This window comes from Giraffa tippelskirchi, chromosome 11, assembly GCF_054371585.1.
Source record: "Giraffa tippelskirchi isolate mGirTip1 chromosome 11, T2T-mGirTip1v1.2.pri, whole genome shotgun sequence".
Taxonomy (NCBI): domain Eukaryota; kingdom Metazoa; phylum Chordata; class Mammalia; order Artiodactyla; family Giraffidae; genus Giraffa; species Giraffa tippelskirchi.
In genome coordinates this window covers 93,384,854-93,397,699 of record NC_137285.1, presented here as the reverse complement: position 1 = coordinate 93,397,699, position 12,846 = coordinate 93,384,854, and the positions used below count along the sequence as shown (strand labels likewise).

At 41.3% G+C, this 12,846-nt stretch overlaps 1 protein-coding gene and 1 long non-coding RNA gene across 6 annotated transcripts in view; one reads left to right on the top strand and one right to left on the bottom strand.

Moving 5' to 3' along the window:
* CUL5 (cullin 5) overlaps positions 1-5,465 on the bottom strand; it is a 96,628-nt gene extending 91,163 nt beyond the window's left edge. For 3 of the 5 annotated variants that reach the window (XR_014069730.1, XM_081545344.1, XM_081545346.1), the window contains exon 1: positions 5,034-5,465. Coding sequence is in view for 2 of the 5 variants with exons in the window: in XM_081545344.1 (XP_081401470.1) it covers positions 5,034-5,057 (24 nt within the window). In the remaining 3 variants the exon portion in view is untranslated. Of the gene's footprint in view, positions 1-3,275; positions 3,372-5,033 lie in introns of all 5 variants that reach the window. The other 2 variants (XM_081545343.1, XM_081545347.1) reach the window with 2 other exon arrangements.
* On the top strand, positions 4,504-9,404 carry LOC145527401 (uncharacterized). Its single transcript, XR_014069731.1, has 3 exons — positions 4,504-5,815; positions 6,600-6,753; positions 8,277-9,404. It is a non-coding gene; the product is annotated as an uncharacterized LOC145527401 (long non-coding RNA).
* The last annotated feature ends 3,442 nt before the right edge of the window (positions 9,405-12,846 follow it).

Below are 12,846 nucleotides of genomic sequence, written 5' to 3'. Positions count from 1 at the left end.
TAAACCAGCTATTATACATGTACTCCACACATTTACAAAAAGATAGTAGAAAGCATGAACATCACAGAAACAAAAGATGTTTTAAAACAAGTATCAGGGAGGATAAATTAGGAAATAAAAACATATGAAATAAAAACATAAAAGACATATTTCTCTTTAAACCTGGTGGGGGAGTAGGACACTATTTTCCAAAAAGTTAAAAATTTTTTTCCATTGAAATGAAAAATTTCACATTATGCTTCCCTTTAAAACTTTTACATTTCTTTTGACCCATAAATGGGGAGTCAAAAAAAGAAAAAAGGCTTTTAGGTTTCTTTTAGAGGCCAAAAAAAAAATTTTACACAAATTCTGATGATGCCTATATTTTTAAAAAGCCAAACAACTAATTTTAAGGAGGAAAAGATAACTACTAATGAAAGAATTTGAACTTATTGGGGTTCTTCATAATTTATTATTACACTTAATTCATTCAACAAACATCTGAGTGCCTACTGTACATGAAGAATTATGCTAGTCACTGGGACACATAAATGAAAGGTTCTCAAGTAATTCACTTTCTAGTACAGTGTCTCTGACTTTAATGAATGGCTGGAGGGATCACTGACCACAGAAGAAATGGCAGGAGAATAATGCATTTGAGTTGGAAGGTTTGTAAGTGGCGATCCATTTTGGATGTTGTCCAATAAAAGCAAATGCTGAAGTTATAACTCTTAGTGTTCCTTTTTCCTGTGTTCTCCCTTCTTTATTTTAAATAAGATAAAAGCTTATCTACTACTGAACTGCTTTTTACTTAAGATCTCTCCCTGAGGGCTGAGGGGGGAAAAAATCAGTGCAAACTTTCTCACAAACAATTAGAAGACAGAGGATTAAAACACTAAAAGAAAGATGAAAAGAAAAACAGGTGAACAAAGGTTCAGCTCTCTTTCCCTGCTCTAATCAGTACAAAGAAATCAGGATCTCTCAATACAGCATGTTCGCTGCCCAGACTCAAATTAAATACATTTAGCTTTACCTGAAAAATACTGCCTAGTAGAAAAATCAGTTCTAAAACAGATTGACAATGAAGTTCCACAATCTCTTATTTATAGCCCTGCTGGTTGTTTCAAACAAACAAACAAGCATCAGAAAATAAATTACAGAAAAAATAAATTTTTGTAATGCACTGGAGTGGGTGGAGGTGTTACAGGCCAGAAATGAAAGATGCTTTATAGATCCGTCTAGAATATATCATCGCTTTAAAAATCTGCACACCTCCCACTGAAATTCACAACTGCTTTTCAAGCAATGAGTTCAACTACAATCCCATGTTATTTAATCCCAACAAAGAGTAGATGTATAACTGCTTATGTACAAATATAAAATTTGTATCATGCTAAGAAGTAGGAGTGCTTCAGTAAACACAAGAAAAACAGAAAACCCGACTGGCTTGCAAAATGTTTTAAAAGTAACAGAGTCATTTTTTTAAAAATTTAGTTGGCTGTGCCAGGTTTTTAGTTGTGGCACACAGGATCTTCCATCTTCGTGGTGGCATGCAGGTTCCTTAGTTGTAGCATGTGAACTCTTAGCTGCAGCATATGGGTTTTAGTTCCCTAACCAGGGACTGAATTCAAGCCCCCTGCCCTGGAAGCACAGTCTTAGTCACTGGATCACCAGGGAAGCCCCAACAGTCATTTTTAAATTACTCACTCACTTTCCAACAAAATAATACAAACATTGACCTATTAGTTTGCCCTGAAAATGTCCAAAAATCCCTATACAACATATAGGACAAAACATACATAACCCGACCAAATTGTGCAAACAATGTTACAATATTTTATAATGATGTCAAATGTTGCATATTTAGAAGGAAACAAAAAATGTAATTATTATTGCTATAGGTCTTCTTGCTACATCTTCATGGATGACAAAAATATAACAAAAGTTAAGGAGAAGTTGTAAGCCAGACAAGAAATAATAACATTCACACAATTGATAGCAATTATTTTTTGTCACCTGTATTCTTTCATGCCTATAACATTTTTACCACAACACAAGGAGTTTAGTTGTTTAAGGTTTGTATTTGTTTCCTCTTTGAAGTTCCTAGTTGAGAATTCCTTGGTAGTCCAGTGGTTAGGACCCGCTGCTTCCACTGTAAAAGGCAATGGATTGGATCCCGGGTCAGGGAACTAAGATCCTGCATGCCACGCAGTGTGGCCAAAAAAAAAAAGTTCCTAGTTTACTGAATGTGGATTATATCCAATGATGGCATTCTAATAACTTTCAAAAGGAAACAAATTTGTATATTTTAGGGCTTTTGGGTAAATTATGAGGCTAGCTATTTGAATGTGTGGGTTCCCATAACGTCTACAAGCCACTACTGCTCTCAGTTATGTGATTTAAAACCACGTTTGCAATCCCCATTAACCAAAAGAACCGCAAAACCACAGTATATATTTGAATACTGGCAATTCTCTCTATGTTTCAGCCACACCACAGTTTTAAGGGCGTTACTTAAATGTGCCAAGCTCACCACTGCACCTCACACCTTTGCCTAGAAAGCAGATCATTCAAGTCTCAAGATCAGTGTCACCTCAGAGAGGCTGTCTCAAGCCAACCTAAGGAAAATGCCCTTCCCTTTTCCTTTCGGCAAATCCATAGCCAAGATCTAAAGCCAGCAAAACAGCCACTTTGATTGGCTATGAGAATGAAATTTTAATTCAGACTAAACAGTACTTTTTTTTTTTTTTGGCCACATTATTAGCCTTATGGAATCTTAGTTCTCTGACCAGGTGTTAAATCCAGGCCCCCACCAGTGGAAGCACAGGGTTCTAACCACTGGACCACCAGGGAATTCCCTGAGAAAAAAAGGAAAAAAGTCTTCTGATCAACGTGAATAAGGAAACTTTTGGTGATACGGATAAAAGAATCAAATGTCTACTTATAATATCCATTTTGTTAGTTGCATGTATTTAAAATCACATACTACATAAAATATTCAGAAATTTTTTTTCCCCCTTTTCAACATTTCATTAAATAACTTTATTGAAAATTTTCCAGTGTATCTGTCATCTTTTCATATTCACTAGAGACTGTGACTTTTACCAGTTTTGTCAAAACATTATCACTTTCCTTTTATTTATAAAAGTTATTTGAGTTACAGAACTGTTCGAATTATGATCTTTTTAACCTAAGTCTTAAACACCTATTTCTATACATTCAGGTATCTTTTTCATTTTATAGGTGGGTGTGTGCTATACATATAGATTCATAATCTCTACAAGGTAACAACTTACGAGTATTGAATGAAGGAGCTTCAGACTTATATCTCCTCCAAACAATGCTTTGTATGGAGTAGAATAAAGTGACTCACTTTTTTCTGAAACACAAATCTGGGAGGAAAAAAGACTTTGCTTTATATCCACGTTATCAATAAGTCAAAAATTCACAATTACTTCTTAAAACACATTTCAATTAATAACATACACTATTGGTTATGTAAATGCATGGATACATTAACAGGAGTCTTTGCAAGTTAAAGTTTTCTTTCTGAATTAATATATTAGAACTTTGCTATACTGCCATAAAAGAAGAGTGAGTTACTCAACTCCCATGAACTTGTTTTCTTAGAGAAATAGTAGTAGTAACTGTAGTAATTTATGTGTATTGCATACGAGTTAAGATCCAGTCGCTGTTTTAAGATTATATATATATTAACTCAATCTTCACAAAGCTCCTATGAAATAAGCGCTATTGATAATTTAATTATATTGATGAGGAAACTCAGGAACGGAGAGATTTAGAAACTTGCCCAAAGTCATGGAGCAGAAATTCAAAGGACCAGAAATCCGGTCTAGTTCTAGGTCTCTCCCTCTTTTAAAAGACCGGGGGGAGCGGGGAGGAGTTAGTTGCTCAGTCGCGTCAGACTCTGCGACCCCATCGACTGTAGCCCACCAGGCTCCTCTATCCATGGAATTCTCCAGGCAAGAACACTGCAGTGGGTGGCCATTCCCTTCTCCAAAAGAAAACATATTGCCTCTAAAATTAGTAAAAATTAGAGGGACTTAATTCGAGTATCAATGGTCTAAAGAAGACAAGAGTGAGGTTACAGTATATTTTACTATAGTTTCTATTCTCTATCAACACTGTCTGAAGGCTTAATTGACAGGGTTTTTGAGGGAGGAGTAGTTCACCCACTACCCCCATTTCAGTCAATACTTTTTAAGGTATGAAGTGATGCCTACGACAGACATACCTTAGAAGAACTAGTGCCATGTCTTCCTCCTTGTCTAAACTTTGTAACTGATGGTAGAGAATCTGCCTCTCTGGGCCGAGGTCCCCCTTGCTATCCCAAATACATAAAACTAACTTTAACCGTTTTCTTTGATACGGCAACTTTCCTAAGCCCTAAAACAACGGCAGTGCTTCCACTGTAGTCATCTGGTTGTGTGCTGTAATGGGGTTGAGCAACAGTTTCCTAAATTAAAAAGGGTAAAAATACGAACTCAAGAAAGGAAGAACAGAAGGGAAGGTGTAGCATGCAGTTAAGAGAGGGAGGGGGGCGACAGGCGCTGCTGTCTGACTTGGAATTCCGCGCGGACAGAACGAGAAGAGAAACTGAGGAGGTGGGGGTCCAGTCATTAAAACCCGTTAGCAACATTTGCTGGGATTTTCTTTTGATGCGTCTCAAGACTCGCGCTTCAGAAGAAACTGAGACCCTAAGGACACTAACTGACCGATCCGTCAGGACGCGGCACCACCTTTCTTCTGGATTCCCGGGCCAGCGCCGGCCCCTCGAGACCACTGCCCGCCGTCAGCCCTCGGCCGGGCCTTTCATACGCCGGGCAACCGGCAGCAGGGACAACCAGGGCCTCTCGACCCCCAAGGCCGGAGAACCGCGTTCCGCTCCTCGGCGGCTGCCTCTCCGGCTTCCCTGCCGGTAGACAACCCCTGAACACTCCCCCATTTCGCCGCTGAACCAAGACCGAGCCATTCTCTAAGAGCTGAACCCACCGCTCCCGGAGTAGAAATCCAAGCCGGACTGAGGGTCTTACCTTTAACAGATTAGACGTCGCCATGTTCCTTCAACTTAGACTCTCGCGAGACCGCGCGAGATTTCGTGGCGCTCCGTGCCAGGCCACTACTGCAGGCCCGAGTTTCCCAACTGGGCCGAGGGGCACCCGGGCCCGCACTGTAGATGTGGTGGGCGCCGGGGAACACACAGCGCTGACCTCGTCCCTCACTCCCGGAGCTTCCTCGCTCTTCCCTCCCTACATGGTCACCGGGGCCTCCCCATACGAGAGAGCTCATGCAAACACTCAGGGAGCCGGCAGCGGCGAAAGGTGAGAGGGAACAGGAGCCGACCTGAAATCGGAAGAGGAAGCATCGGCTCCACGAGCCTCCCCACTCCTTCAGATGAGCCTCTGTGGTGGCACCCGCAGAGGCCACTGGCAGCGAATTTAGCTCGGTTTGGGACCGGCGGCTCTGGGTCGGCGGCCGGGTCACGTGACGCGGCGGGCGGGGCCGCGCTCGGGAGCGAGCGTGGGAGCCTGAAAGCCTCGCGGGCCGAGATCTCGCCGCGAGGGCGGGGGACGCCCTCTGCTGGCAGGAGTATGTGTCTTCCTCCCTCCGCCGCCGCGGGCTGGGGGGAGCTTGCGGAGAAGACATGATCCGGAATGAAATGCTTGTAATAGCTGCCTTCAGGAACTGGCGCATAGAAGGGACCCAAGAAATATTTGTTTGCTTGAATCAATGAATCCATGCACGAACGTGTTAACTATTACTATTTCTACTCAAGAGGGCCTGGCACTGAAATAACCTCTAAGAGGTTGATCAGGTATACCAGAAGATCCTATACCATAAGCCCCCTAAGCTTTATCCTTTCAGACTTCAAACCACTGGCCAAATAAAGGGAATATAATTTATATGTAGAACCTACAATATACTTAGTATTGTAGCCTACACGTTTCCAAACTGTTCATTCGTACATAATATGTGAGAAATAAGTTAGAGCTATAGAGTAAAATAAAGCAGAGAAGAGGGATGCAGTTTGCAGTTTTAAACAGAGGGATCCAAGCAGGTCTCACTGAGAAGATGGCATTTGAGCAAAAAGACTTGAAAGCGGTGAGGGAGAATGCCAGGATGTATCTGGGAGGAGAGCATTCCCAAAAGGGGGGAGCACAGGTGGCAAGTTGCCCAGAGTTTCAGAGGAACAGTTAGAAGGTTAGTGTGTTTAGAGTAGAGAGAGTAAGAAGAGCATAAGGCCTTATACGGCCTTGTAGACCACAGTCAAGACTGGCTGTTATTCTCAGTGAGATGGGCAATCATTGCAGGTTTTTGAACAGAGGAGTGGTATGATCAGACTCCCATTTCAACATGATTGGTCTGACTACTCTGTAGTGAATAGAATGAGAAGGGTAATTTAGAAAGCTTTAGTATTATGTCATTAGATTAACACAATCATGCCACCTAGGTGGCCTACGTTTTACAGTGATTTATTAGAGAGTAATTTAGGCATGATTAAACGATGACTACATGGTAGAACAAGAATTTAGAGCCACTAGGCCTGTAATGTCCTGTCAACACAGAGATGACTCTTAGAGATCATTTTTGTTCTACAGATGAGAAAATGGAAACTTCTTTCTGGTCAAGGTCACAACTGGGTCGGACAAGAAGGCTGGTCCAGAATAAACTCTGTATAATTGTGGATCCCTTTTCCAGTGAAACGATGTTGCCTTCAACCCTAGTCCAACTCTACTGGTTTACTTATAAAGTGTAAGTTGATTAAATTATAACTATGTACCATTAAAACGTTAGGCAACAAACTGTAATATAACAGTAGAATTTGTTCATGAATTAATGATCCTTCTTAAAGAATTCATTATTAAGTAATTAAGTATCGCATGCCTGTTCAAGTGTCTTTTTATGTACTAAGCAGTGGAAGTCTAGGATTAAATGAGACAGATAAGACCTCTGTCCTCTTGGAGCTTATAGTCTAATAAGGGAGCTAGATATTAAGCATAGTTACACAAATCAAATGTTGCTGAAATGGAGTTGTGATAAATACCACAAGGGTAAAATACAATGTGCAGTTCCGAGTGTATGGTTTGGAAGGGACTACTATCCTGTACTATTCCTGTGATCATGCTCTGAACCTTCTGACTACTTCTGAATTTTCAGTTTCAAATATCCCACTGTCTAACAAGACATTCCTTTCTCCAAACTTGCTTGCTCTGCCAACCCCACTGCTACAGACTGACCTCAAATGAATGCTTCATTCCATTGACCCCACTACCTCCTTGTTTTCTATCATTCCCTCCTTTTTCACTTTCTTCCTCACCCAGTTTAGCTTCTGTAAACTATCATTATTAAAATATTAGAATATTTAATTTATTTAAAGATAGAGAACACAATCACATAACATAAAATTCAGGCGGTACTAAAAGGAATGCAGTTAAAAGTAAGCTTCCTTCCCTTTCCTAGGGTAATGTTCTATATTGTGGTAGATATTTGGTTTATTCAGGTGTATTGTTATTGTGTTGTTGTTTAAGCACTAAGCCATGTCTGACTCTTTGTGACTCCATGGTCTGTAGCCTGTTAGGGTCCTCTGTCCGTGGGATTTCCCAAGCAAGAATACTGGAGTGGATTGCCACCTCCTCTGCCAGGGGATCTTCCCAACCCAGGGATCAACCCCATGTCTCCTGCTTGGCAGGCAGATTTTTGCCACTGTTTATTTGTCAAAACCCAGCCAATGTACCATTAAGATTTTTGCATCTCATTCAAAAGAAAAAGCAATAAATAACATTTGAGTTTAGTTAATGATATGCAGGCTGAAAAATGTAAGGATAACTGAAGTTATGTCTACCATTTGCTTTGAAATGTATCAAAAAATTAAATGGATTGAAGGTTGCATAGAAACGTTGACAAAGCAATTATAGTAAAAAATGTCAATGGCAGAATCTGGAATGGATTAACTAGTGTCCTCTATGTAAAATCTTTCAGTTTGTCTATATGTTTAACATTTTTCATAATTAAATGTTGTGGGAAATTTTTTTTAATAGACCTCCCTTCCTCAGTCCCTCAGGTAACCATTGACCCTTACTCAGAAATAACAATTATAAATTTCTTGTGAATCCCTAGGACATTTGCTGCATATATAAACATTCATATATGTTTTCTTTTCTCTTCCCACAAACGATGGCATACCACTTATACACTTAACATCTTTTTTCCCACTCAGCTGTATGATATAAATCTGAAAAATTTATTTGTGTTTATTTTTTCACACTTCCTTATAGAAATCCAAGCGAGACTGGCAGACCATAAAGCACCTGTTACTACCAGGAAGTCTGGGATTGTTACTTCCAAAACAGGCTCTTGAAGTCCATTTTTAGCACAATAATAAATTCAAAGCTTTTCATTTGTAAGAAGACAAAACAAAGCTTTGTACATATAAAGGTGGTGTATGAAGCTTAATCAATAAACTGTTAGTTAAGGACTTCCCCAGTGGTCCAGCAGTTGAGTCCACCTTCCAGTGCAGACGATGTAGGTTCAATCCCCAGTTGGGGAACTAAGATCACACATACTGCCTGGCACCTAAGCCCTCATGCTGCAACTGCTGAGTGCACTTGCTTTGGAGCTCACGAGCCACAACTAGAGAGAACCTCTCATGCCACAAAGAGGATCCTGCGTGCCACAACTAGGATCCAACACAACCAAAAAGAAATAAATAATTATTTTAAAAAAACTATTAATTAAATAACTGGCAAAACACTAGATGGAGCATCAAGGGTTTTCAAGATTTTGGAGTGGGAGAGGCAGGAAGATAGCTCCTGGGGCTTCCTAGACCTCTGGATACTACATGGAGAAAAAGAAGAGTTTACCCCAAAAAACTGTATGACCGCCTGGCACCAGGAAGACCCACAAAGCCAACCCTAACGCCAACCGTAAGCCTAACAGTAACTGGAACCTTAACTGTATTCCTATATCAATTTCTATCCTTATTCCTAAAGCAGAAACTCCTTCTTTGCTGCACCAGAGGATGCCACACGTTGCCAGTGTGGACAGGTATATTAGTTGTCTTTGTTGGGGGAGACTGTCTCAGAGGCAGCTGCCTTCTCCATATTGCCTGTTGGCAATCACCTGTACCGTAAGTCTGCTCAGCCCACAGGACTACTCTATTTGGATGACTTCCTCTTCCATGGCCCTAGACATTCCTAAGCTCCATTCCTATTTCCTACTAGCAACTTATGAAACTGAAGAGAACCATCCTAAGATTTTCACCCACGTGACAATGGTCAGGAGTGAAATTCCCACCGTCTAATTTATATATGTTAAATAATCACTTTCTTAAAAATATCTGCAACAGCCTAGTCCCTTTTCTCCTCTGTCATATGTAAGTAATAAAAACAGAACCTTTCAATAAATCCTCTCTACCTTCTTCATGCCTGCACCCAAGTAGCTGAACATTGCTAGAGAAAAGCTCAAAACTGAGTTGAGTAATTTTACTTTAGACTGAAACTCAGAGCTCAAATGGGAACTTAACACTACCCAACAATCCCGTCCTATTTTTCTCTAGTGGGCTTGCTCTTCCATTCCATTTCCTAGTACACCTACTTCATTTTATAAGCACTTACTCCCCTTCCTCCTCCGCAGTGAATTACCTCCATCTCTACTTCATTGCAAATATAAATGGCATCTTTCTTTTCTTCTCCCATGAAATCTTCAATCTGAGGCAGAAGATAGATGGGCTTTAGGCAAGATGCTTAAAACTAGCCCCTGTTTGCATTTCCTGAGACAGGAGGTAGGTGAGCTCCAGGTTTGGCATTTAGAGTCAGCCTCCTGTTTGCACTGTGAAGTAGAAATAACAGCAGAAACAGGGTAAAAAACCAGGCTTTGTTTCCTTCGGACGCTTTGAGATAATAGTTTTGGCGGGGACAGAAAGGGGCTAATCCCTGTTTGAGTAAAAGATCAAGAGGTCACATATTTCCCTTCCTTGAGGCAAGAGAGACGTTTCATGTGCCCAGGAAGGCCCCCTGAGGGTCAAAAAGGAGGGGGCATGACCCCATAGTAGACCTCCGGGCTGGAATCCTTGGAAAAAATTTGTGCACGCATGTTGGGGAGGGTTCTAGGGTGGGTCAGGTGTGGAAAAAAGAAACAGACAACTGGCCAAAGGTAAAGACCCAGAAGAATTGCCCTATAAAAGTGGTTTAACTGCCTGTTTGTTGCCCTTCTCCTTAGGGAGGATGCCCCATCCTTATCTTTGCCTTGCTTCTGTCTTAACTGTTTCTCTGTGTGCTTTCCCACTTGTGCTGTGTCTCTAGCAATAGCCTTTGTACCTACTTTTACAGTCTTGCCTCCTTGAGAAATGCATTTTTCAATAGAGGCAAGAGCCAGAGGAATTTTACTTCCAGTCTCTAGCCTCTGCTGGACTGGCAGTTAGGATTCCTGGTTTTTATCCAGGCTACCTAGGTCCTACTCCTGGGCAGGGAAGAACTAAGATCTCACTTCAAACCACTGCTCACTGCTGTCTCTCCAAGGTCAAAACTTCTGTCCTTCCAGCTTTTAATCCCTTTCTCTTACTGTGCTATTGGCCAGGGGCCCCCTCCAGCCCAGTACTTCTACTTGTATCCAGGATCCTATCTCAAGAAACATCCATCCCTCACCTTTTTTGTATTACCAGTTTTTTCCCCCTCTCTCCTATTGTATTTCATTCTTATATATATTTTTTAAAAGTTCAGAAGCATCTTTCATCTCCAAAGAAAAGAATCCTTCCTTTAACTCCCTCATCAATTCTAGTTATCACTGCCCTGATTTTAATTCTCAGCATCTTTTAGTGCAGTTTTCCACTTGCCCTTTCCTGAAACACTTTCCTCTCTTGGCCACCGTGATACCAAACTCTGCTGTTTCCTACATTATGGTTATGTCTCTTTCATTTTGTGCCCTTCTCCTCTACTTAACCTTTATTGTTATAGTTCTTTGGAGCTCTATCTTGGTCCCTCTTTTCTCTATATACAATTTCTCCTTTAGTGATCATACCAAGTCCCCTAATATTAAATATCATCTGTAACACTGAGAACTTTCAAATATGTATTTCCAGACTTGAACCTCTCTCCTGGATTCCTGGCTCATATATCCAGTCACATGCTTGTCCTCTCTACTTGGGATCTCACAAATATCTCAAGTATAACATACTGACACTGTTGATCTTTACATGAGCCCTGTGCTCCTAGAAAACAGTGGCAGGTAATCCCCCTACCAAACTTTGTTTTCCAGAGACAGCTTACTACCAAGAAAGACCCATCTGCATATGGCTTAGATTATCCATTCTTTCTTTTTGTATATCAAATTATTTTTCTTTTATTTATTTTATTTATTTCTGGTTGTGCTGGGTCTTTGTTGCAACGAGCAGGGGCTACTCCCTAGTTGTGGTGTGTGGGCTTCTCGTGTGGTGGCTTCTCTTGTTGCAGAGCATGGGCTCTAGGGTGTAGAGGCTTCAGTAGTTGTGGAGCATGGACTTAGTTGCCCCGAAGGATGTGGAATCTTCCTGGACCAGGGACTGAACTGTTACTGAATCCAAGTTCACTCTGCTTACCACACAACAGGTCAGTGAATCAGACACAAGATGTTGAGGCGAGGAATCTAACTTTATTTGGAAAGCTAGCAGACCTAGAAGATGGCATACTAGTGTTTCCAGAAAACCATCTCATCACGGTGTGGATGCCAGGTTCTTTTATAGAATAGAGAGGGAGAGGAGATGAGAAAGTAAAAAGGTCATAAGTCTTGCAGATATCTCCGGGAATGACCAGCCTTGGGGAGGGAATGTGTTAATTTCTTCCACCCTATAGCCATCTACTAGAAGACAGAGTCCTAAACAAACACACTTTTGTTTAACTTTTAAGGCAGAGAGGCAGGGTTCCTCAAGGCAGGCCATTATGTATGGACAGTATCTTTTCATTGAACAAAACCAATGGGAGGCAAAAGTTAAGGCAAGAGAAACAGACTCAACACCGAGTCAGCCCTTCCCTGTAACAATCCCCCACTGTCAGTGTCCATTTGACAGTCTTGTGGAAAAGGGGGAGATGACCGTTCTAATTGCTTCCTGTTGTATCTTGTCAGATGGATCTCTCTGGGAATGTCCCGCCATCCGTGCCAGTGTTCCAAATGTTGCTTCTTTTGCTCCTGTATGGAGAGTGTGTACTTTACATCTGTAGACTTTAAAAATATTCACAACCTAAAAGTTAAGAGTTATGTTTTATTCAGTGGGAATTTTGAGGACTTTAGACCCAGGAGGCAGCATTTCAGTTAAAGAATTTAGCACTTTTCAGTATCCCATACAGAAGCAAGTGTCAGGGATCACTGAAATCATCCCCTTGATATGCACCTCAGCTATCTAGGGGCCGGTATTCTCATATCCCGAGTTTCCTCAGAGTTCACTATAGGTAGTGGCTGCAGTCTGATGGCTGCTAGATGGCAGGTATTATTCTCCTTCCTGAGTTTCCTCAGGTTTTACCAGCTCACATTGGAGGGCTGCAATCGCTGATGGCTTATAGTGTCAGAAAACATTCCATTTCTCAGATCCTCCTCTCTTGATAAGGAATTTGACCAATATTTGGAAGACATTGTGTGATCAAATTTTGTCCCGTGGCAGTGGGAGGCTCACCCCAGATCAGGTGAAAATTCTTGATATATTAATCCAAGTGTTAATTTTTGGATTTGGAGAAGAAAATGGCACCCCACTCCAGTACTCTTGCCTGGAAAATTCCATGGACGGAGGAGCCTGGTAGGCTACGGTCCATGGGGTTGCAAAGAGTCAGACGTGACTGAGCAACTTCACTTTCACTTCTGATGATAGAGATCTTCTGGATC